We start from the raw sequence: 26082 nt of genomic DNA, 5'->3' as shown, positions 1-26082 counted from the left end.
TGGGCATTCTATGTCTGGTGTTCTATGTTGTCCTTGTTTTGTATTTCTATGTGTTTGGCCTGGTATGGTTCTCAATCAGACGCAGCTGTCTATCGTTGTCTCTGATTGAGAACCATACTTAGGTAGCCTGTTCCCACCTGTGTTTGTGGGTGGTTGTTTTCTGTTTGTGTGTATACCTTACAGGACTGTTTCGTTCGCTCTCTTTGTTGTATTTTGTTCGTTCAGTTTATTTATATAATTAAAATGAACACTTACCACGCTGCACCTTGGTCTTCTCCTTCTCCTCTATACGACGAACGTTACAACAGCTGATAATTAAGAATATGAAAGTGGTCTGTCTACATTTTTGTCCTCTCACCTTTTTTTGCTCTACTTCTTCCAAATAATTAACCCCAACAACAGCAACAATGGCCAAAGGAGAGCTACCACCACTCCAATGATGGGGCGGAACCAGTGGTGGAAAAAGTACCCAATTGTCATACTTCATATTCATAAAAAAGTTGCTACTCAACGGTTAATGTAATAACTACCGGTTAATATAACAACATTTACATTTAGCAGAAAAAAGTATTACTTTAATTGTTCAACATTTTATTACGCTAACCGGCAGTTATTACATTAACCAGTGTTATTACATTAACCCTTGTTACAAGGCCTATTCCCAGCACCAGAAGGATAGAATCCTTAATTTCGACGTTGGCCTGTCAACACCCGATGTGTTCTCTCTGACAATCTTCCCTCTTCAGGCGTCAGGCACAAAATCTCTTAAAAAATAAAATAATTGCACCACGATATTAGCTTGAATATCATTTTTGAGCTGATGAGAATTTAGCTAGCTCAAGCATCAGTAGCATAAAATCCAGGTGGAACCAACCAGCAGAGATAGATTTTTTATTAAAATGTTTATGACAAAAATGAAAGTAAGTTGTATGAATGTCAGTCAACCATTAGGCCATGAACAGTGCTCTCCTTGGGTCTGGAGCAGGGGGTCTAGATATTTTCACTAACTTTGAGGGGTTAGTTGCAACTCTTGATAGTTTATGTCTCCAGATAGTGCATGCAGGTTCAAATGTTGTGAGAAACTAAAGGCCTATAAATGACCAATATCAATAATGTTAATTATTATTTATGTCAATATCTATGTCATTACCTCACATGCTCCTTGAAAGTCTACATTAGAGTATGCTGATTCATTTTCATGGTCATCAGCACCAGCGTTTGAGGCTGTTGTTCATCTCTGTTCTATTCCTCCTTCTGTAACACTGAGATCATGTATCTAAACAGAGCAGCGTCCCAACCAGCATCACCCCAACACAGATATGAATTTGTAGATTTCAGTATCAATATGTCATGAAAACACAGCACATGTTGCAGGGACAAATGAGGACAGACAGACAGACAGAAGATTGAGACACACAGACAAGCAAACTATCTGAAAACTGTACTTGATCTGAAACAGAAGAAAATGGCTGATGACAGTCATAATGCAATTATACCAAGTCTATGATAGACACATGGCGTTAATACAGAAACATACAGTAAGAGGCCACCACCTCACTGAGAGGTCCTTTAGAATGACCTTGTATTATGGTCAGACTTGTGAATGAGAAGCCATATCTTCATTTTTGCTGGGTACATGTAATTGCAGTTTCCTCATCACTGAAATTCACCACCAAGTGTTGAAAGGTCATTGTTTGGCATATACCAGATTTATTGGGATAACGGAAAATAACGGAAAAAGTCTTGGTGACAATTGACAATACATTTTTAATCTAAGACAAGCCAGTTTAGATAACCTGCAAGCATATTGTGGTAGAACTAAATACAGGGAGGTCTTTAGTTATTTATACTTAACCAGGTAAGTCATAAGAACAAATTCTTATTTACAATGACAGCCTACCCTGGCCAAACCCAGACAACACTGGGCCAATTGTGTGCTGCCCTATGGGACTCCCAATCCCAGCCAGATGTGAGTCAGCCTGGATTTGAACCAGGGACTGTAGTATCACCTCTTGGGAAACCACTAGACCACTGCACCACTCGGGAACCCACTAGGTCTTGTAGGCCTAGTTCTTACAATGGCCTTGACTCAAATCAGGAGGATTACTTTGACATGAAAGAGGAGAAAAAACATATTATTTCTATAGTATTCTCAGAGGGCTTGTGGTTTGGGAGGATGACACAATTGAGCTATCTCAGGCTAAGGTCTATGGAGCTTTATTTGGCATACTGTATATGACCCATAGAAGTAGGTGCATCGTGTTGGATCTACCTCCATTTGATATTAAATTGTTTTATATCATCACACTGAAAAACACAGCAACAAAATAATACGGCATAGAAATGCAATGGAAAGTACAGTGCACACACACACACACACACACACACACACACACACACACACACACACACACACACACATACAGAGGAAGGTGGAGTCAAACACTGTTGAGGTAAATCCTACACCCTTTCCTGTAAGAGCGTCAGGATGCAGCCATCTTGTGTCTATCTATCCTCCACCATGAGATGTCCGACACACTGCCACATCATCTAGTTCTAGGAGCCTGTACAGTACATGGTTTTTCATACCCAAACTGCTGTGTGGGATGTTGGACTATTACATTGACACATTATTTGTTTGTTAGCCTACATTATTTTCAGTATTTTTGTGTCACAACGACTTCAGGTGACTGAAAGAACTAGAACAGAGCCAGTGGATACTAGCTGAAACTCTTTGACCATAACTACAGTAACAGGCCTACACAAGTAATCTATGGTCATATTTTCTAATTTTTTTCTCCCCAATTAAAATGTGTTCTGGAATTTTTGCCACTCTCACAGTGTGTTCTGGTATGTGTGTGAAGGGGATAACCAAATCAGGTTCAGTTAGTATATAGCACTTCGTTTGACTTTTGGTTGTCTTTGTAGCTCCGTGGAAAAGTTTCCTCAAGGTACAGATCTAGGATCAGCTTCTCCTCCCCCCTAATCTTAACCATTGTGGGGAAGATTATAAACTGCCCTAAAATCAGCGTTTTTAAGGCAACTTCAGACTAGATATCTAGATATCCCTCTAGTGGTGCGGGGGCTGTGCTTTGGCAAAGTGGGTGGGGTTATGTCCTTCCTGTTTGGCCCTGTCGGGGGGTATCATCGGATGGGGCCACAGTGTCTCCTGACCCCTCCTGTCTCAGCCTCCAGTATTTATGCTGCTGTAGTTTATGTGTCGGGGGGCTAGGGTCAGTCTGTTATATCTGGAGTATTTCTCCTGTCTTATCCAGTGTCCTGTGTGAATTTAAGTATGCTCTCTCTAATTCTCTCCTTCTCTCTTTCTTTCTCTCTCTCGGAGGACCTGAGCCCTAGGACCATGCGTCAGGACTACCGGGCATGATGACTCCTTGCTGTCCCCAGTCCACCTGGCCTTGCTGCTGTTCCAGTTTTAACTGTTCTGCCTGCGGTTATGGAACCCTGACCTGTCCACCGGACGTGCTACCTGTCCCAGACCTGCTGTTTTCAACTCTTAATGATCGGCTATTAAAAACCAACTGACATTTATTCCTGATTATTATTTGACCATGCTGGTCATTTATGAACATTTTGAACATCTTGGCCATGTTCTGTTATAATCTCCACCCGGCACAGCCAGAAGAGGACTGGCCACCCCTCATAGCCTGGTTCCTCTCTAGGTTTCTTCCTAGGTTTTGGCCTTTCTAGGGAAATTTTCCTAGCCGCTGTGCTTCTACACCTGCATTGCTTGCTGTTTGGGGTTTTAGGCTGGGTTTCTGTACAGCACTTCGAGATATTAGCTGATGTACGAAGGGCTATATAAAATAAACTTGATTTGATTTGATTCACCATACTCCGTCACGTAGAAGTTGCCTGTCATCACAAATCTGTGCGTGACATGAAATAGCTCTCTTGAGCTATGTACTGTTCCGTTTGTTGTCCTCAGATTACCTAAATCCTTGTTTCTAAGAAATCATGTGATCTTGACCATTCTGATGAGCGGTGTAGTGTTGGAGCGCCATCTTGTGTTGATTGTGCATTCTGCAATGTGTGCACAAGCTCTCTGAGTTTGGAACTCAATTTCTTTTTCACGTTTTTACATTTGTCCCTCATAAAATCAGTGTACTGATTTAGTTTTACCACGGAGTTTCTTTATTTCTTCAAAACTTCTTCCAGGTCCTAATAGGCCTACTTATAATAATATGGTTATTATGTGCTAAAAGAGACAACCTCGGGCATTTCAACGGTGGCGCGCACAGCAAAAGGCAGCCAGGGAGACATGCATTGAACCAAATACTCTATGCTAATATTGAAATAGAACTGCGACTTTATTCTAAACATTTTGACTTTATTCACGAAATTAAATGTCTAGTTTATGCTTGAAATATTGCCACTTTATTCACGAAATGTAATTTCGACTTTATTCTCGAAGTTGAAATATTGCCACTTTATTCTAGAAATATTTCAATTTTTTTTAAAGTACTATAGTGCAAAAAAAACAAAACAAGTACCACCTGTCAATGTTAATTTTTTAAAATCTTCACTTGGCCCTAATACTCTTCCGTAGTTTCTAAACCGTACATACTGGACTATTTTTTTTTTTTACTGTATACCGTGGTGCTTTGTCTATGCCTCGTCTGGCTATGCGCATGTCAGTGTCTGTCTGCAAAATGAAAGTGAAAGTAGAGTTTGCTGTGGGGAGTTACAGTGGAACTCTGAAGACATATTTCTCCATATTTTTTCTCATCCATCAGACTACAGAATAGTCGAGGACACTGTCGAAAACTAACATGACCAATATATCAACAATATTGCAATCCTTCCTTGCCTTTAGTTACTTCATGCACGGTAAATTGGTCAGTTTTTCTTACGGCACATTTGATTTGGTGGTGGATGTGTTACTGGTGGCACAGTTATTGTATCTTCTGTATACCCAATTAACCTTAGGTTGTAGCTAATTACAATAAGTGAAAAAAACTTTATTGAGTTAAAGGGGCAATCAGCAGCTGCTACATCCATTTTTGGACTTATACATTTATGATATGTACCCATTGATTCTTGAAGAATATAATTTATAAATGGATCATGAGCTTAGTTCAAATGTCGTATCCCATCAGAACACAAAATATAATCTAGAGTGGTCGCATTTCTCCAGCCCCATTCTCCTGAAACAGTGGTGGGGAGGTCGCTTTGTTATTGGTTTAACTGCTGATTTAAGAATAGATACTTTGCATAATATATACCTTGTAGAAAATGCACACGGGCAAAACAGCCCTACATAAAGCTGGCATATTCATTTACATGCAGTTGTATAGAGATTTAGAGTTATTTTCACAGTCTTAATGCTAAGCATGTATCATTACTCAATAACTTGTTTCTATTCTGATTGCCTTTTCATACCCATCCTTATTCTACACTAGTCTACATCACTTCACCCATAGAGATACTGTTTTGTTCTATTTAATTCTGTTTTTTCACATACCCACATTGGTTGGCTTCACGTTCACACAACTCCCTCATCCTTCTCTCTTCCAGTCTATCGAGCAAGTTGTCCAGTTCTGGAGTGCTGGTTTGTCCAGGAGAAACCAGGTGGGGGCTTCCATGCTGCTATGAGCCAGGAGAAGTCACTACTTTACATCAATACAGACCCAGACAGTGAAGAAACCAGGTCAAAGCAGGGACCATCTACAGACCATGATAGAGTCTACTACGTCACTGGTCAGTATTTATCGTTATATACAGTTGAAGTCGGAAGTTTACATACACTTAGGTTGGAGTCATTAAAACTTGTTTTTCAACCACTCCACAAATGTCTTGTTAACAAACTATAGTTTTGGCAAGTCGGTAAGGACATCTACTTTGTCCATGACACAAGTAATTCCCAATCTGGCCCTCAAACCATCATGGTCACCTAATAATCCCCAGTTTACAATTGGCTCATTCATCCCCCTCCTGTCCCCTGTAACTATTCCCCAGGTCGTTGCTGCAAATGAGAATGTGTTCTCAGTCAACTTACCTGGTAAAATAATGGTAAAATAAAAATAAAAAAAATTGTTCCAATAATTGTTTACAGACAGATTTATTTCACTTATAATTCACTGTATCACATTTCCAGTGGGTCAGAAGTTTACATACACTAAGTTGACTGTGCCTTTAAACAGCTTGGAAAATTCCAGAAAATTATGTCATGGCTTTAGAAGCTTCTGATAGGCTAATTGACATCATTTGAGTCAGTTGGAGGTGTACCGGTAGATGTATTTCAAGGCCTACCTTCAAACTCAGTGCCTCTTTGCTTGACATCATGGAAAAATCAAAAGAAATCAGCCAAGACCCGTGACAAAAAATTGTGGACCTCAACAAGTTTGGTTCATCCTTGGGAGCAATTTCCAAACACCTGAAGGTACCACGTTCATCTGTACAAACAATAGTACGCAAGTATAAACACAATGGGACCACGCAGCCGTCATACCGCTCAGGAAGGAGACGTGTTCTGTCTCCTAGAGATGAACGTACTTTGGTGCGAAAAGTGCAAATCAATCCCAGAACAACAGCAAAGGACCTTGTGAAGATGCTGGAGGAAACAGGTACAAAAGTATTTATATCCACAGTAAAACGAGTCCTATATCGACATAAGCTGAAAGGCTGCTCAGCAAGGAAGAAGCCACTGCTCTAAAACCGCCATAAAAAAGCCAGACTACGGTTTGCAACTGCATATGGGGACAAAGATCGTACTTTTTGAAGAAATGTCCTCTGGTCTGATGAAACAAAAATAGAACTGTTTGGCCATAATGACGATCATTATGTTTGGAGGAAAAAGGGGGAGGCTTGCAAGCCGAAGAACACCATCCCAACCGTGAAGCACGGGAGTGGCACCATCATGTTGTGGTGAAGCTTTGCTGCAGGAGGTACTGGTGCACTTCACAAAATCGATGGCATCATGAGGAATGAAAATTATGTGGATATATTGAAGCAACATCTCAAGACATCAGTCAGGAAGTTGAAGCTTGGTCGCAAATGGGTCTTCCAAATGGACAATGACCCCAAGCATACTTCCAAAGTTGTGGCAAAATGGCTTAAGGACAACAAAGTCAAGGTATTGGAGTGTCCATCACAAAGCCCTGACCTCAACCCTATGGAAAATTTGTGGGCAGAACTGAAAAAGTGTGTGCAAGCAAGGAAACCTACAAACCTGACTCAGTTATACCAGCTCTGTCAGGAGGAATGGGCCAAAATTCACCCAACTTATTGTGGGAAGCTTGTGGAATGCTACCCGAAATGTTTGACCCAAGTTAAACAATTTAAAGGCAAATACTAAGTGAGTGTATGTAAACTTCTGACCCACTGGTAATGTAATGAAAGAAATAAAAGCTGAAATAAATCCTTCTCTACTATTATTTTGACATTTCACATTCTTAAAATAAAGTGGTGATCCTAACTGCCATAAGACAGGCAATTTTTACTAGGATTAAGTGTCAGGGATTGTGCAACTGAGTTTAAATGTATTTGGTTAAGGTGTATGTAAACTTCCGACTTCAACTGTATTAAATAGGACAATCTCTTTAGAAATTATGCCTGATTTGAGTGACAAACCAGTGGCTGTTACAGGTGCATTCAGTCAGTTTGGTGTGACACCTGTAATTTAAATTATACAAGGCTACAAGAGCGTTGCCATTTTAGGCAGAGCTTTTCAGAAAAAGACATGTTATTTAATTGAAAGGATAACTTCAATAGACAAATCTCCTCCTCTCTCCTCAGACCCAGCAGCTACCCTCTGCAGTTCTTCTCTGCACCCACCAGAAGGCACAGTCCAGAAGCCACAGTGTGAGATCAACCCCTTCATGCCCCAGCCATCCACCGTCCAATGGACAGCCTCACTCACGGACTCTGCCCACAGTCCGATCTACCTGCAAGCCGACTGGTACACTGCTGCCTTGCAGGGCTTTGACGGACAGCTGCGCCTCTCCAATGTCATGCGTGCTCCCACGGCAACCAAGGAACCCAAGGGTATGATTGAAAAGGAATGACATTCTTCTTGAGCAAGGGTTGTAAACGTCAGACAGATTGTCATATATAACCATTACAAGTGATAAAGATGGATTTCTAATCAACATGACTTACAGTTACCATCACCACAGTGATAATGACTTATTATTAACCATAATTTAAATGAATTTGTCATACACCATGAGGAAGTATAGCAACCTGTGATGTTTATTACCACGTAATATCACAGGTAATGTAGTATTAAAGTGTAACGTCTCTCTCCTACTCCTCTCTATCAGTGGTGCTCAGTGTGTCCAGTAGAACCTTCATGGTCCTTTCCAGACTCGGGGAACCGGTTGTTCTAGACTGTGGGTTCTGGGTGGATGCCTCTTCTCCTCTCTCTGTCTCTGGCTTCGCCGTGGAGTGGCGCTACCAGTTCAGGGGCGATGGCCGTCTGGTCCTGGCCTACGACGGCAAGAGTGACCGATTTGCAGAGACCCAGGAAGAGGGAGCGGGGCTAGACTTCACGGCTCTGCACGAGACAGGAAATGCATCACTGATCCTGCAGGAAGCTCAAGTGCGCCACTCAGGAACCTACATCTGCACGGTGTACTTGCCCTATCTCTTGGCTCAGGTGGCAGTGGAGCTGGAGATTGTAGGTGAGGAGAGATGAATACGCTTGTTAAGTCGGCCAATACTAAACCATTGTAATGTTTGTTTCAGAACTGTTTGGTAGAATCTCAACCCCTTTGTCTTTACATATTTATTCACTGAAATAACTACTGCAACTCCTTATACAGTACAGTCTTATAATGGTATGTCATGGTCAACTAAATGTCCTTAGATTACATGCCATATGTGTGTATTATCCTAACTTACCTCATTCTCTCCCTCCTCTTTCTCCCTCTATCTCTCCCAGAGCCTCCTTCCCTCTCCATCTTCCCCTCCCCGCTCCCTCTCTCCGTGTCCGGCCAGGTGGTGACGGTGCAGTGCGAGGCGTCAGGATTCTACCCCCTCTCCCTGGAGTTCCGCTGGGTGTTAACAGGGCCGGACGGTAGGGTCAGGCCCCTGGGCCAGGGCAGCGTGACGGGCCACAGACAGGGCCCAGACAGCACCTACAGCCAGACCAGCCGTGTGGAGTTGGACTCAGCCAAGCTGGACCTGGACCGCGGCGGGGAGGTCACCTGTGTGGCTGTCCACCGTGGAGGCACCCGGCGGGCCAGCGTCACCCTCAATATCACTGGTGAGAGAATTTAATCGAGCTGCATTAAGTTTATGGATGTTACCCCTATCCACTGATTCAGAGCCAGATATTTCTATCCCTGTAAAGGCAAAGGTTAGGATTGGGGTAAGGTCATCTGATCCTAGATCTGTGGTTATGGTCAGTGTCTCTAGGCATACTAGTATATTTACTGATATGCAATTATATTGATCTGAAAAGTCAAATATATTTGACTTGATACAACATTCATGCATGCGTATGTCTTAAATTGACTCCCTCTCTCTTCACCCCAATCAGGTGTCAGTGCTCCCTCCATTGAGGACTATATGGCGATGGTTGCTGTGGCCCTGGGGATCTATGGTTTGATCAAGGTCGTCTCCTGGACTTTTAGCTCTGGTAACTACAATCAGTTTGAACTAAGATACACAAAAACTACACTAATGTCACGTAAGATGTTGAAGCCGTAAAGCGACTGTGTCCATCCAAAGAATGAATTTGGATCTGATTTGTCAATCTAATGCTTGTCCTTTTCTTGTCTTTATAGGGTTTGATGATGCTAACGCACAAGAGAAGGTAATTACGCTTTAATAAATGTTGTCAGACATATTTTGTAGTTACATGTAACTACTATGTACAGTGCCTTTGGAAAGTATTCAGACCCCTTGACTTTTTCCACATTTGTTTCCTTTACAGCTATATTCTAAAATGGATTCAATTGTTTTTCCCCCTCATCAATCTACACACAATACCCCATAATGACAAAGCGAACATTTTTGCAAATGTATAAAATAAAAAAGAGACATATTATTTTTACATACTGTAAGTATTCAGACTCTTTACTCAGTACTTTGTTGATGGACCTTTGGCAGTGATTACAGCCTTGAGTCTTCTTGGATAGGACGTTACAAGCTTGGCACACCTGTATTTGGGGAGTTCCTCCCATTCTTCTATGCAGATCCTTTCAAGCTCTGTCAGGTTGGATGGGGAGCGTCACAGCACAGCTATTTTCAGGTCTATCCAGAGATGTTCGATTGGGTTCAAGTCCGGGCTCTGGCTGGGCCACTCAAGGACATTCAGAGACTTGCCCCGAAGCAACTCCTGTGTTGTCTTGGCTGTGTGCTTAGGGTTGTTGTCCTGTTGGAAGGTGAACCTTCGCCCCAGTCTGAGGTCCTCAGCGCTCTGGAGCAGGTTTTCATCAAGGATCTCTCTAAACTTTGCTCCATTCATCTTTCCCTCGATCCTGACAAGTATCCCAGTCCCTGCCACTGAAAAACATCCCCACAGCATGATGCTGCCACCACCATGCTTCACTGTAAGGATGGTGCCAGGTTTCCTTCAGACACGATGCTTGGCATGTGTAGGGTGCCGTCTTTCGGATGGGACGTTAAACGGGTGTCCTGACTCTCTGAGGTCATTAAAGATCCCATGGCACTTATCGTAAGAGTAGGGGTGTTAACCCCGGTGTCCTGGCTAAATTCCCAATCTGGCCCTCAAACCATCATGGTCACCTAATAATCCCCAGTTTACAATTGGCTCATTCATCCCCCTCCTCTCCCCTGTAACTATTCCCCAGGTCGTTGCTGCAAATGAGAACGTGTTCTCAGTCAACTTACCTGGTAAAATAACGGTAAAATAAAATAAAATAAAATAAAAAAAAATAAAAAATTCAGGCCAAAGAGTTCAATCTTGGTTTCATCAGACCAGAGAATCTTGTTTCTCATGGTCTGAGAGTCCTTTAGGTGCCTTTTGGCAAACTCCAAATGGACTGTCATGTGCCTTTTACTGAGGAGTGGCTTCCGTCTGGCCACTCTACCATAAAGGCCTGATTGGTGGAGTGGTGCAGAGATGGTTGTCCTTCTGGAAGGTTCTCCTATCTCCACAGAGGAACTCTGGAGCTCTGTCAGAGTTACCATCGGGTTCTTGGTCACTTCCCTGACGAAGGCCCTTCTCCCCCAATTGCTCAGTTTGGCCAGGCAAGCAGAGGACAGCTCTAGGAAGAGTCTTGGTGGTTCCAAACTTCTTCCATTTAAGAATGATGGAGACCACTTATGTAAATAAGGTATTTCTGTTTTTTATATTTAATACATTTGTTACAATTTATAAAAACATGTTTCCGCTTTGTCATTATGGGGTATTGTGTGTAGATTGATGAGGACATTTTTTTATTTAATACATTTTAGAATAAGTCTGTAACGTAACAAAATGTGGAAAAAGGGAAGGGGTCTGAATACTTTCCGAATGCAGTGTATCTATGTATATTTCCCAACTAACACTGTCTTGCCCAAAAATGTTTTTATCTCAAGCTGTATCCCTCTAGTTAAAAGTCCATCCCCTGGATTACTATATAATATGATGACATTATCTTTTGTGTATTAGTGAATTTTGAATTCGATCTTTGGATTCCTCCCATTGTCTGTTAGTTTACACACATTGGGCTCATCCTTATCCTCTCTCAATTACAGAAAGTGAAGTAAATGTGGAAACACCTGGGATTTCCAGGTGAGTATGTAATGGAACAAAGATGGAATTTCAGGAATAAATGTGTACAGTTTGTGGAAGGTTGTGGAAGGTGGTACATTTAAATAAGATATTTAGTTTCTGACAGCAGTTGCCAATTAATTTATCTTACAAGAATATGGTAAAAAATATTTTCATTGTAAAACATATTTTAATAGATGACTGATTTAAATATTGACAAATTAAAATACTGTTTTACAACAGTGTGGGAATTAATCTCTCGAAGAAGGGAAAAGGGGGATACCTAGTCAGTTGTACAACTGAATGCATTCAACTGAAATGTGTCTTCTGCATTTAACCCAACCCCTCTGAATCAGAGAGGTGCGGAGGGCTGCCTTAATCGAAATCCACATCTTCGGCGCCCGGGGAACAGTGGGTTAACTGCCTTGCTCAGGGGCAGAACGAAAGATTTTTACCTTGTCAGATCGGGGATTCGATCCAGCAATCTTTCGGTTACTGGCACAATGCTCTAACCACTAGGAGACTAAGAGACTTTTGCATATGAGCGTGTGTACATGTGGATGCAGATAATTTTATGTTGTGTTATTAGTGGTTCTAATTGGTTAATGGACCCTGTATTTAAAGATTGAACCATATCATTATTTGCTTTCTATGGATTCTGAAGGTAATCTTTTCAATTGGAATATAGATTTTTTTCATCATGGAAGTGTGTTTATATATTGTTTTCATTTTGTTTGTTTTGGGTAATATTTCATTATTTCTTGCCTTGTATAGACAGTATAGGCTACTGTGAATCGTTTTTTCTTATTGATGTTCCTACCATCACATCAGAGTTGTTAGATTAATGTGTTGTCAGGAATGAGCAACAACTTTGAGTAAATGAGGACTATTTGTGATGGGATGTAATAAAGCCTTTGTTCATCTTCAGGACAGTTTTGCCTGTTTAATTTGTGTTATTGGTCATGTGATAAGTAGATAAGAAGAAGTACTTATCATATGCAAATCCTAGGATCTTTTGACTAGGGGTGCTTCTGCTTCCACACAACTTGACTCGAGGATGTGAATACTTGTCGTGGAAAATTGCAAGATTATGCTATAATGCTTGTATTGCATTATAATGGTTGTTTTATTCGACAGAATAGAGTATTGTGTGTGTGTTTCATTGAGGATGGGCCTCTATGAGATAGCACTGACGGAGGAGATTTACGATGTCTTTGGGTAATAAAGCCTAAAGAGCACCCTGGTACTCACCCGTACCAGGGTGAGACGGGTTCCAGTTTGGAGTAGGAGGGCCAGACACTGGTCTTTACAATGAGAACTGTTGACACAGCAGTAAATGTCTGCTATGTTTTATAGATATCTTTCATTGTAACGATCGTCGTAGTGATGAGAAGAGGAGGACCAATGCGCAGCGTGGTAAGTGTCCATATTCGGTTTATTAACTGAACACTAAGAAATACCAAAATAACAACGTGAAATACAAAACGAAAACGAAACAGTCCCGTATGGTGAATAACACAGACACAGGAAACAACCACCCACAAAACACAAAGAAAAACAGGCTACCTAAATATGGCTCCCAATCAGAGACAACGACTGACACCTGCCTCTGATTGGGAACCATACTAGGCTAAACACAGAAATAGACAACCTAGACATACAACATAGAATGGCCACCCACATCACACCCTGACCAAACAAAACATAGAAACATACAAAGCAATCTGTGGTCAGGGCGTGACAGTACCCCCCCCCCCCCAAAGGTGCGGACTCCGGCCGCAAAACCTGAACCTATAGGGGAGGGTCTGGGTGGGCATCTGTCTCTGGCGCGGGACGTGGTCCCCACTCCACCATAGTCTTAGCCCGCTTAAGTGGCGTCTTTGGAGCGGCGACCCTCACCGCCGACCTTGGACTGGGGACCCTAATAAAGGGCACCACTGGACTGAGGAGCGCCTCTGGACTGAGGGGCGGCTCCGGACTGAAGGGCGGCTCAGGCGCCTCCGGACTGAAGGGCGGCTCAGGCGCCTCCGGACTGAAGGGCGGCTCAGGCGCCTCCGGACTGAAGGGCGGCTCAGGCGCCTCCGGACTGAAGGGCGGCTCAGGCGCCTCCGGACAGACGGCCGGCTCAGGCGGCTCAGGACAGACGGGAGGCTCTGGAGACTGGTGTGTAGTTTGTAACTCTCCTCATTTGGTAAAGCAGAAATATGCCACCACATACTTACTTGATGTTTTTCTTTGGTTTTAACCTAGCTGACTAAACTCAACTCGACAATGGCGTTGAGCAGCGATGAGTGTGGACATCAAGTTGCTGTCAGTCGATACTTGTACAAACGTTCATTCTTTAATGCATACCTTGTACATTTGTTGGTCCTGTGTAACTGCGTTAATTTTGCTGCTGTAATTCCTAGTTTTTGATAAACGCAGCCCCTTCCAACACAAAAAAATCTGCCGCGCAATGATGGGCTGCTCTGAGTTTAAGGATGCCTTTAAGTAGCCCCAAAACGGTTCAGACACTAGAGACAGAAGTTGGCACATCAGTATTACCAATTTCAGACTTGTGGGGGTCGTAGAGCAAAACGGAGAACACCGTAGAGCAAAACAGGGAACACCATCGTATTCGTGCGAGTCTCATCTTTCCATAGAGTGGTCATAGTTTGTAGGCTGACCCGTTTGGACTTTTCAGATGTTTTCGTGAGAAGACCTATTTTCGGGATGTCTCATGGTCTGACAAAAACCCCTGTAGTTCGGCTACCTTCCACCGCAGATGCGGATAGCCGGATCTGGTGGATTGAGACGCAGCCCATGCAACAACAAAAAAACATATCTCTAGCTTAAGTTTATGGATTTTGATGGGGATTTTTTTATTTATTACGTAGATTGATGCACAGGTGCGGTAATAGACTCTTGAGGATTTTAACGAACAACGGATCCCTTGGCAGAGGTCCTGTAAAACACTACTTTTATCAAAAACTATGGATTGTAGTGCCCAAAGGAAAAAACGGGGATACACAGGACATATATAGGTACAAGGTAGGCATTAAAGAATGGACACTTTTACAAGTATCGACTGACCGGTGCAGTCAGCCCCTACTCACTGCTACTCAACCTCATTGTAAATCGTGGAGATGAGTTCTTGGCTAGTTTTTACCATATGGTTGTACTCTCAGTTGCAAGTATCGCAACTGTATTTGCCTAATCCCTGATCCCTATTTATTTATTTTATTTGATCTTTTATCAACAATACAGAAAATACACATACAAACGACGACATCATACAAACATCAACAGCTGCCCAGACCCACCAGCCCTCCCCTCTATCTCCAGTGGCCGTATCACTTTAAGCTACATGGCCTTCCCTGATCCCAAATAAAGATAACAAATGTATACATATTTGGCTATTCGCTTGTGTTTTGTCCAAATAGTTTCTGAGACTGATAAGATAAATATTGATAGCCTTAACATAAAACATTATAATAATAATATATATACATGCACTACCGGTCAAAAGTTTTGGAACCCCTACTCATTCAAGTTTTTTATTTTTATTATTATATATATTTTTACTATTTTCTACATTGTAGAGTAATACTGAAGACATCAAACTATGAAATAACACACATGGAATCATGTAGTAACCAAAAAAGTGTTAAACAAATCAAAATATATTTTATATTTGAGATACTATATCTTCACATCGTCACCCTTTGCCTTGATGACAGCTTTGCACGCTCTTGGCATTCTCTCAACACCCTTCACCTGGAATGCTTTTCCCACAGTCTTTAAGGAGTTTCCACATATGCTGAGAACTTGTTGGCTGCTTTTCCTTCACTCTGGACCGACACAGGAATGGAAGACCCAGTTACCTCTGCTGCAGAGGATAAGTTCATTAGAGTTACCAGCCTCAGAAATTGCATCCCAAATAAATGCTTCACAGAGTTCAAGTAACAGGCACATCTCAACATCAACAATTTTCCTTTTTTGGTTACTACATGATTCCATATGTGTTATTTCATAGTTTTGATGTCTTCACTATTATTCTACAATGTAGAAAATAGTAAAAATAAAGAAAAACCCTTGAATTAGTAGGTGTTCTAAAACTTTTGACCGGTAGTATATATATCAATATATAGGAATATATATATTATTATATTATTATAATGTTTTATGTTAATGCTATCAATATGTATCTTGTCAGTCTCAGAAACACAAAAAGCTGACCGGCAAATGCAGACAATTTGGACAAAACTCAAGTGAATAGCCAATGATCGACGACGTTACTGAATGACAACCAACCAATGGTAGGCATGAATGTTCTCGAGCTGGGAGAAATTTCGGTGTCGAGCGGGTAAGTTGACTATCATTGTTTTGTCCATAGCTAACCGTCTAACCACTGTCTGAAAACAGTAGCTGTATTATATACATCTGCATTTCATACATAAAGATAGTCAAAGTATTTGTTTCCATGTTGCCTTTGTCACACCCCTACCATTTTACCCAGAGATGTTGGCGCTTTCCTGACCAGCCAGCTAAAGTTAGCTTGTTGCTAACTGACGTTAGCATGCTAGCTAGCTAGTCAACAGCACACACAACAATGGTTTTTGGAGTGTTGCTGCAGTTTAGGTTGACAGTAAACAATCTAGTAAATGTGGTATTTTCCTGATAGGTTTCAATCAGCGCCTTCTCGTTTAATCACACAATACTTCTCCACTTTAGCTAGTTAACGTTACGCGCTAAGTAATTAGGTTAGCTAGCAAGAGTTCCTTACGTTTAGCTAGCTAGCTAAGTTAGTTAACGTTACTGACTCTGAACTGGTGGTCCGTGTCCAGTCTATTTTCGTTGTAGATAACGTAAGCGTACAAACAATGTTTGTTATATTTGTTGTGATTCGTACTTGTGAAAAAGGACAGGGGTGGAGATTACATTGGATAATGTGTAGCAAGCCCTGGCCTAGCCAGAGCTATCCAGGGGTGTTTGTGACTGCGCCTGATCCTTTGTCATTCTCATATTGTAAAAATGGTTGACCATAAATATAACAAAACGTTGAAGGGCGTAGGCCTTGCATTAGACTCACTAAACCAACAGCTTGTTATTTGAACTACAGTAGGAGTCACTAAACAGAGCAGGATATAGGCCTAGGTTTCAGATGGCATGACAGTGATAACAGTGGTATGTTACTTTTGAATTTGCCCAAGGCATCATTTTGACACCATTGTTTTTGCCTTTCCTCAGCAAAGAATAGTCTCTATCTGATGGCGGTTGCCTCAGCAGCAGTGATGGACAGTATTGTAATCCTTGATGATGATGAAGAGGAGGAGAGGCCTCAGCCTTCTTCCTCCACCACCTCCTCTAAACTCTCAGCCAATCAGCGTACTCCCCCCAAAATCCAGCAGCCCGCTCCTACTCACATCACCCAATCTCCTTTCGCCACGGTGAAGAAAGAGAGCCACGTTCTTCAAGCAGAGAACCAGAAGCTCTTTACTGAGGTAAGAGGGTACATGGATGGTGGGGATGTTTGGTAAGGTCACACTACAATACATGAGTTGCGCTGCAACACTGGCAAGCAACATTGCTGCTGTGGCTTTGAGTCTTTGCTGGCTATTAGTCCATCACAATGTTGTCAGATCACTGAAACCATAACGTGATTGTGCATGATACTCTCAAATTTGGAACTTCTTAATCAGTGTATTTCGAATCCCATAGTGTGTGTAAGCTTCTTTTCCAGGCCCAGCACTAACACACCTGATTTATAACTAATCCACTAACCTTAAGCCCTTGTATTGAGCTGGAACAGTTCCCCCTGGGGCCCCCCGCTCTGGCCCCAACCCCTGTCCCATCCAGTGCAAAGATTGAAGAACACTCCTCTAAACCTCTCTCCCTCATTCACTCCCCTGCCTCGCTTTGTTCAGTTTGTAGAGTACTGCTCGGCCCAAACGCAGGACTGCCCCGAGGTCATGACCTTCCTGCACGCAAAACACTCCAAGGCCTCACCGGACTTTCTGTCCTCGGTGGAGTTCCGCAACACGCTGGGCCGCTGCCTGACGCGCGCCCAGGCCAGCCGCACCAAGACCTTCGTCTACATCAACGAGCTGTGCACCGTCCTCAAACAGCACTCGGACAAGAGGAGGCAGAGTGTCGTGAAGGTGGAGCCTTCCGCTGGGGAGAAGAAGGAGGAGATGGAAGAGGAGGCACCGACGGAGGAGCTACCGTCTACCTTGGGGCAGCAGAAAGAGAAGGAGGAGGAGGACGAGAAGGAGAAGAAGACGAAGAAGGCTTCCCGGAGACAGGTCAGCAGTACCATAGATGGACAGTGTCCATGAGTTCTCTATAGCTTTATCCCCATTCCTTTTCTTTTGAAAGTGTGCACTTGGTCACCCTCAAGGGTTTAAAAGCATTGTATTGGTCTAGATGAAATATACCAGGCATATCTCCATCACTCTCGGTCTCTCAGATTGCGTACCTGGAGAACCTGCTGAAGATGTACAATGATGAGATCCGGCGGCTGCAGGAGAAGGAGCTGAGCGTCAACGAGCTGGAGGAGGAGGACTCCAGCTATATCCAGGAGCACAAGCTAAAACGAAAGGTCAGATCACCAAGGCCAATCGCTCAGTTGGTTGGAGTGTGGTGCTTGTAAAACCAGAGGTTTGTTTGATTCCTGCATGAGCCACATAGTAATACATGTGTTAACTGTACGTGGCTTTGATAGAAGTATCTGCGGAACGACTTTGTTTTTTGAGCCACTGAAAATCTCTCTCTCGTATAGATGATGAAGATCTATGATAAGCTCTGTGAGCTGAAGGGCTGCAGCAGTCTGACAGGCCGAGTGATCGAGCAGAGGATCCAATACAAAGGGACACGCTACCCTGAGGTCAACAGAAAGGTAACCAACACGTGACATAATCAACCGACTCATTGTTTATTGAGAACCCAATGCTTTTTGACCACTGCTCATTTTGTTAAATAGACTACGGGTGAAAATTAGTTTTATAACCAACCAAAGTATGAGAGAAATCAAGGAAATAAGTATAACTAGGAAATAAATGCATGAAAACATGACGATATACTCTGACCCCTCCCCACCTCCAGATTGAGCGTTTCATCAATAGTCCCGAGGCCCAGCTGAATCCCCCCGACTACACGGACATCCTGCAGCATGTGCGTCGGGCCAACGAGCGCCACGGCCTCAACCTCAGCAGAAGGCAGCTGACCCAGATCTCCCAGGACGCCTTCCGCGAGACTGGAAACCGACTGCAGGAGAGACGCCACCTCGACATGGTCTACAACTTTGGCTCGCACCTCACAGACCTCTACAAACCCGGTAAGAGAATGTAGTATACACACATCTCTACATTCCTGGTTGGAGGTGTGTGTTAGTCTGTCTTTCTGTGTCTGTGTCTAAGAATAAAGAGAATTACACACTAGGGCTGGGAATTGCCAGGGACCTCACGATACGATGTCAAATCAAAGTTTATTTGTCACGTGCGCCGAATACAACAGGTGTAGACCTTACAGTGAAATGCTTACTTACAGGCTCTAACCAATAGTGCAAAAAATTTATTAGGTGAACAATAGGTAAGTAAAGAAATACAAACAACAGTAAAAGACAGTGAAAAATAACAGTAGCGAGGCTACATACAGACACTGGTTAGTCAGGCTGATTGAGATAGTATGTACATGTAGATATGGTTAAAGTAACTATGCATATATGATGAACAGAGAGTAGCAGTAGTGTAAAAGAGGGGGTGGTGGGTGGCGGGACACAATGCAGATAGCCCGGTTATTCAATGTGCGGGAGCACTGGTTGGTCGGGCCAATGGAGTTAGTATGTACATGAATGTATAGTTAAAGTGACTGTGCATATATGATAAACCGAGAGTAGCAGCAGCGTAAAAGAAGGGTTGTGGGGTGGGGGGCACACAATGCAAATAATCCGGGTAGCCATTTGATTACCTGTTCAGGAGTCTTATGGCTTGGGGGTAAAAACTGTTGAGAAGCCTTTTTGTCCTAGACTTGGCACTCCGGTACCGTTTGTCATGCGGTAGTAGAGAGAACAGTCTATGGCTGGGGTCTTTGACAATTTTTAGGGCTTCCTCTGACACCCCCTGGTGTAGAGGTCCTGGATGGCAGGCAGCTTAGCCCCAGTGATGTACTGGGCCGTACGCACTACCCTCTGTAGTGCCTTGCGGTCAGAGGCCGAGCAATTGCCAATTTGTTCTTAACTGACTTGCCTAGTTAAATAAAAGTAAAAAAAAAAATTAAAAAAAATGCATATCAGGTCGAACGTGGAAAACTATTTAGGAAGATTGACTACAAAGTTACTAACTCCCACCCTTTTTCTCCCTCTTTCATTTTGCCCACTCTTACCAGCTACTGACCCTGCCCTGTTGGACCCCACGTTGGCCCGTAAGCTGCGCTCTAACCGGGAGGTGGCTCTCTCCAGCCTGGAGCAGGTCATCTCCAAATACGCCCTGAAGCAGGACGACACGGAGGAGGAGGAGAGGAGTAAACGGATAGAGAGAGACAGGCAGAAGAAAGAGGTAAGAGACCTAGAAGGAGAAAAGTGGTGGGAATTCTGTAATTGTCACCTGTTATTATCAGCCAAAGCTTTTCCACATTTGCTTTAAAAATGATTTTTCCAACAATTGTTTACAGACACATTGAGTTTATAAGTGAAATAATCTATCACAATTCGTGTGTCAGAAGTTTACATACACTAAGTTGACTGTGCCTTTAAACAACTTGGAAAATTCCAGAAAATGATGTCATGGCCGTCAAAGCTTCTGATAGGCTAATTCATTGTCATAATTGGAGTCAATTGTGGATGTATTTCAAGGCCTACCTTCAAACTCAGTGCCTCTTTGCTTGACATCATGGGAAAATCAAAATAAATCAGCCAAGACCTCCACAAGTCTGGTTCATCCTTGGGAGCAATTTCCGAACGCCTGAAGGTACCATGTTCATCTGTATAAACAATAGTACGCAAGTATAAACACCATGGGATCATGCAGCCGTCATACCGCTCAGGAAGGAGACACATTCTGTCTCCTAGAGATGAACGTACTTAGGTGCGAAAAGTGCAAATCAATCCCAGAACAACAGCAAAGGACCTTGTGAAGATGCAGGAAGAAACAGGTACAAAAGTATCTATATCCACAGTAAAACAAGTCCTATATCGATATAACCTGAAAGGCTGCTCAGCAAGGAAGAAGCCACTGCTCCAAAACCGCCATAAAAGCCAGACTACGGTTTGCAACTGCACATGGGGACAAATATCGTACTTTTTGGAGAAATGTCTTCTGGTCTGATGAAACAAAAATAGAATTGTTTGGCCATAATAACCATCATTATGTTTGGAGGAAAAAGGGGGAGGCTTGCAAGTCGAAGAACACCATCCCAACCGTGAAGCACGGGGGTGGCAGCATCATGTTGTGGGGGTGCTTTGCTGCAGGAGGGACTGGTGCACTTCATAAAATAGATGACATCATGAGGAACGAAAATTAGGTGGATATATTGAAGCAACATCTCAAGACATCAGTCAGGAAGTTAAAGCTTGGTCGCAAATGGGTCTTCCAAATGGACAATGACCCCAAGCATACTTCCAAAGTTGTGGCAAAATGGCTTAAGGACAACAAAGTCAAGGTATTGGAGTGGCCACCACAAAGCCCTGACCTCAATCCTATAGAAAATTTGTGCAAGCAAGGAGGCCTACAAACCTGACTCAGTTACACCAGCTCTGTCAGGAGGAATGGGCCAAAATTCACCCAACTTATTGTGTGAAGCTTGTGGAAGGCTACCCAAAACATTTGACCCAAGTTAAACCAATTTAAAGGCAATGCTACCAAATACTAATTGAGTGTATGTAAACTTCTGACCCACTGGGAATGTGATGAAAGAAATCAAATCTGAAAGAAATCATTCTCTACTATTATTCTGAAATTTCACATTCTTAAAATAAAGTGGTGATCCTAACTGACCTAAGACAGGGGAAATTGTACTACTATTAAATGTCAGGAAATGTGAAAAACTGAGTTTAAATGTATTTGGCTAAGGTGTATGTAAACTTCCGACTTCAACTGTATATAAAGGACTTGTGTCACCACTCACTGTCTGTCTGTTCTGTGTGTCAGTCATTGGCGCAGGAGGCCACCACAGCCGATGACAATCCCTTGACGAAGGGAGAGGATGAGGGTGAGGAACAAGCTGAGGAAGAGGATGATGAAGACGATGAGTCGTCTGATCCAGACATCGAGGAAGAGATCCAGGCCAGCAAAGCACAAGCAGGACCAGGTGATGATGATAATTTGCATTTACATAGCACCTTTCTCAAATTGTCTTTTAACATGGTTTGGCCTGGGTTTTGGCGACAACATAGATGGATAAAATAAAAATCTAGTTTCAACTGATTTGAGTTTTATTTTTTTTCAGAGGAGGAGGAGGACAACAAGGTAGAGGCAGAAAACGAGAGTGAAACCGAGGTGGATGGGGGGAGTGACGGAGACCAGGACGGAGGAGAGAAAGAAGAGAACGCTGAGGACACAGACTCTGTGACGAGAGGAATCAGCCCCGTCTCCCAGGGTGATACCCCGCGGATCTCCTCCTTAGTCGACCAATCCCCCACAGACAGCCCCAGCCAATCAGAGGCGATGGAGGCCGACAAGGGGAACGAATCATCCCATACCAACTTCATAAAGGAAGACGTTGTTTCCTCCAATCACATTTCGGCTGTGTCTGTAAGCACTAGTGTGGAAACTAAGGACTCCTCAGCCTCCCCCATGGCGGCGAATCAGGTCTCTTTGCCTCCGTCACCGGTGCTGATTTCGACCAATGAGGACTCCTGCACGGTCATCACTGAGACGAGGTCAGCAAATTGCAGCCCCAGGCCACCCAGTCCCAAAGACACCTCCAGAGGCAGGAAGAGAAGGAGGAAAGAAGAGGTGGAATCCAGGAAGTTTCACAACGGGGATCTAAGGCACCACAATGGGAGGTGAGTCTAGCACCCACATTTAATTATGTTTAAAAAAAGTCCATGGAAGATATCTATCCATCTTCAACTGTGGAGACTTGATTAATGAATTGTCTCTCTCTCTCTATCTGCAGTGAGAGTGACATCCCTCTGTACATGGGCGTGGTGACCAGTAGCCTCCTGCAGGCAGACTCTACCAGGGCAGACACTCCCACCCAGGAGATGGTCACCAGCTCCCAGTCCACCCCGCCACCGAAGAAAAACAAGGTGAGAGTAAATGATATCACGACACGTTTTTCCCCACGTATGCTCAGCACACCATACCCTTGCACTGAAACACGTCTCACCCCTCTAAAACCCCTAAACATCTGTCACCTCTGTGTGTCATGCACATGCTCTGCAGCCATGACATGTCACTAAAAACCTTTGTTTGTACAGTATGCAGACCTCTTACCAACGTCCATTTTGTGTCATTTTCAGGTCAACGTGGCCACTCAGTGTGACCCGGACGAAGTGATCGTCCTATCGGACTCGGAATAACGTCTGCCCCCACCGTACTGGGTGTTCACGCTTCCCATTACTAGTCTGAAACCAGGTCTTGTTTATGCTGCACAAACAGATCTGAGACCAGGCTATCCCACTTGACTTCCAAACTAGTGCCTGCTAATGTGAACTCTTGAAAATGTACACATTTTCAGACGGGAGAGGGCAAACCTTTCACTACAGATTTAAACTGGCGACGGACGTGGTAGTTTACCGCCAATGTTTACATTCATATTTATATGCCAATTTTTTTCCCCCAGTGTCTGGATTGAGCAGGGAGGGAGCAGCATCACGTCAGGTTATTTTTGTATTTTAGCTGAAAAAATGAGTTCAATTAGATATTATTTGACTTTTTTTTTCTTTTTTTGTTGTCTATTACTTTAGATGGGTGAATGAATGGGTGCTTGTGTTAGTATGCTAGAATGCTGGCAATAGAAGATGAACAAGTTGAACACAGGAGTACTGTAACTTAGATTTATACAAGGCCAATACAGGATCTATACATCAACTTTGTCAGTGCGATCATGGATCATTTGTTGTGCGTTTGGTGTTGCTGTGTCCACATAGTGACACCTAGTGGCCTGAACGCCACTATTTCACCCAAGTAATATGCAATCGCAACTTGTCAGACTGGCCGTCAGTTTAATTGTGTTCAAGATGCCAAACGAATACAATTAAGCAGATGCGTTGACATAAATGACCAGGTACAGCTTTGCATTAACGTGAACTGTAGAGCGGTGTCCTACTTAATGCAGACATAACCCCCACATTGACTTTGCAGAAATAGGTGTGTTCAGGGTGATGGGCATTGTTGGAGGTGTAGTCCATCTCAGCATGAAGTAAGGAGGTGTTTGGGTTGGTTTGCATCAAAGGAACGTTCAGAACCCCTCTTGCTTGAGACTGCAAATAGTGGTAATGATTAATCAAACTCAATATTTTTCAAATCTCCCTAAGACGCTTTGGTTGGATTCCCTTGTTTTTACCAATTCAATAAGATTACGGGGAAAGGCCGCATAATTGTTATCCAATTTTCCTTTTAGTACACTGAGAAGGGCACATTTCCTTTTGAATAAACTTTGATAACTTAAAGCGGTTTGTGATAAACCTCGTCCGCTGAACGCTCACCAGGTGCTTTGTGGGTAAAGTAAAACATGAATTGTACATTTGGGAAACAAGAATAGTGACACATGCTAAAACAGATTACAGAAATGAACTTTGAAGACAATTTTTATTGAGTCAATTAAGAACAAATTCTTATTTACAATGACTGCCTACCAAGAGCCAAAATGCCTCCTGTGAGGATGGGGATAAAAAATGTAGGACACATCACAACAAAAGTGACACTACATAGAGGCAACACAACATGGTAGCAACACATGGCAGCAGCACAAACATTGTTAAGCACGAAGGACAAAAAGGTAGAGAACGCATCACGGGAAGCAGCCACAAGTGTCAGTAAGTGTCCATGATTTGAATGTAGTGATGGAGATAACTGTCCAGTTTGAGTGTTTGTTGCAGCTCGTTCCAGTCGCTAGCTGCAGCGAACTGAAAAGAGGAGCGACCCAGGGATGTGTGTGCTTTGAGGACCTTTAACAGAATGTCACTGGTAGAACAGGTGTTTTTTTTAGGAGGGTGAGGGTTGCAGTAGGTATCTCGGATAGGGGGCCTAGAAGGGTTTTACAGAGATGGCCAGTTTACAGAGGAGTTAAGAGTGCAGTGATGTGTCCTGTAAGGAGCATTGGTGGCAAATCTGATGGCTGAATGGCAAAGAACATTACGTCTCTGTAATCTAGCATGGTCATCTGAATCAGGGTTAGTTTGTCAGCTGGGGTGAAAGAGTGATTTATTATAGAGTAAACAAAGATTTAGCAGCTTTTGGTGTTTTATTAGGATCCACATTAGCTGTTGCAAAAGCAGCAGCTACTCTTCCTGGGGTCCACATGAAACATGACATAATACAGAACATTAATAGACAAGAACAGCTTGGATGTGTGCTGAGATACGGACAGTGTACCGTCTAGCCATACTCTCAAGTACTTGTCAAGCTTTAAACCCTCAGGTAGTAATCACACCGGTGGGGAGAGGAGCATTCTTACCAAACCACATGACCTTTGTTTTGGAGGTGTTTAGAACAAAGTTAAGGGCAGCGAAAGCTTGCTGGAGACTAAGAAAGCTTTGTTGTAGAGCGTTCAACACGAAATCTGAGGATGGGCCAGCTGAGTATAAGACTGTATCAAGAGAACTGAAGGGCTTTAAGAGAAGTTGAGACATGTTTTTGTCTGAAATAGATCACACATGAACACGAGCTCAGCTTGCTAAATTACACCAGTTTTATTTTGCCTTTTGATACAGATTAGTAAAGATAACATTGATGTACTTGGCCTACGGTAACAATGTCTAAGAAAGACAACTCCGGCTCTATAAGCATGTGCAACAACAATCGTGTGTTCAATATCAAATAAAATGTAACCCAAAATATGCACTATTCAGAAGATACAAAGAACAGTATCATTGTTTCAGACCTAGTGTGCAGTAGCTACAAGCTTTCTACATTTTTCCTCAATTTTCCTGTAATAAAGAAAAAAGATTTGTCCTGCCATAAAGATGACAGCTGAATACCGGCTGCTAAGCCTCATACAATGGTACGAACTTTGAGATTTGATAAAAAGGTGCTACAGTACATGAAGTTGAATTCATTATTATGTGGTGTAAATGCTATGAAATGCAGCCAGGCAAGTTATTGAACAGTCAATGGAATTCCCTTTCAATCCCACACGAATAGCAGCCAACTTGAGTATTAAAAGGGAGTCTAGACTTCTTTCTTTTGAGCCTGTGGCTCACACCTGTCAATACAAAACTGACTATTGACCAGAAGCACTTTATCTCTATATACAGT

The 26082-nt window shown here is 42.9% G+C and overlaps 2 protein-coding genes across 3 annotated transcripts; both read left to right on the top strand.

Moving 5' to 3' along the window:
- The first annotated feature begins 4670 nt into the window (after positions 1 to 4670).
- Positions 4671 to 12081, top strand: LOC120027390 (tapasin-like). Of its 2 annotated transcripts, none has more exons than XM_038972307.1 (9): positions 4671 to 4848; positions 5536 to 5718; positions 7756 to 8004; positions 8283 to 8642; positions 8903 to 9226; positions 9503 to 9601; positions 9750 to 9778; positions 11668 to 11704; positions 12040 to 12081. In XM_038972307.1, the coding sequence occupies exons 1-8, from the start codon at positions 4791 to 4793 to the stop codon at positions 11677 to 11679; spliced, it is 1314 nt and encodes a 437-aa protein (XP_038828235.1). In that variant the 5' UTR covers positions 4671 to 4790; the 3' UTR covers positions 11680 to 11704; positions 12040 to 12081. The 2 variants fall into 2 exon arrangements, with proteins under 2 accessions (XP_038828235.1, XP_038828236.1); XM_038972308.1 differs by lacking the exon at positions 12040 to 12081 and adding an exon at positions 11927 to 12027.
- A 3828-nt stretch (positions 12082 to 15909) lies between these two features.
- Positions 15910 to 24095, top strand: LOC120027430 (death domain-associated protein 6-like). The gene is made up of 11 exons (XM_038972361.1): positions 15910 to 16028; positions 16913 to 17166; positions 17590 to 17967; positions 18132 to 18263; positions 18444 to 18560; positions 18767 to 18998; positions 20048 to 20217; positions 21808 to 21967; positions 22106 to 22664; positions 22778 to 22910; positions 23124 to 24095. Exons 1-11 carry the CDS (start codon positions 15992 to 15994, stop codon positions 23181 to 23183), a joined length of 2232 nt encoding a protein of 743 aa, XP_038828289.1. The 5' UTR covers positions 15910 to 15991; the 3' UTR covers positions 23184 to 24095.
- The last annotated feature ends 1987 nt before the right edge of the window (positions 24096 to 26082 follow it).

This window comes from Salvelinus namaycush, chromosome 32 (assembly GCF_016432855.1).
Source record: "Salvelinus namaycush isolate Seneca chromosome 32, SaNama_1.0, whole genome shotgun sequence".
Taxonomy (NCBI): Eukaryota; Metazoa; Chordata; class Actinopteri; order Salmoniformes; family Salmonidae; genus Salvelinus; species Salvelinus namaycush.
The sequence above is the reverse complement of the archived record's forward strand: the minus strand, read 5'-3'. Positions and strand labels throughout refer to the sequence as shown.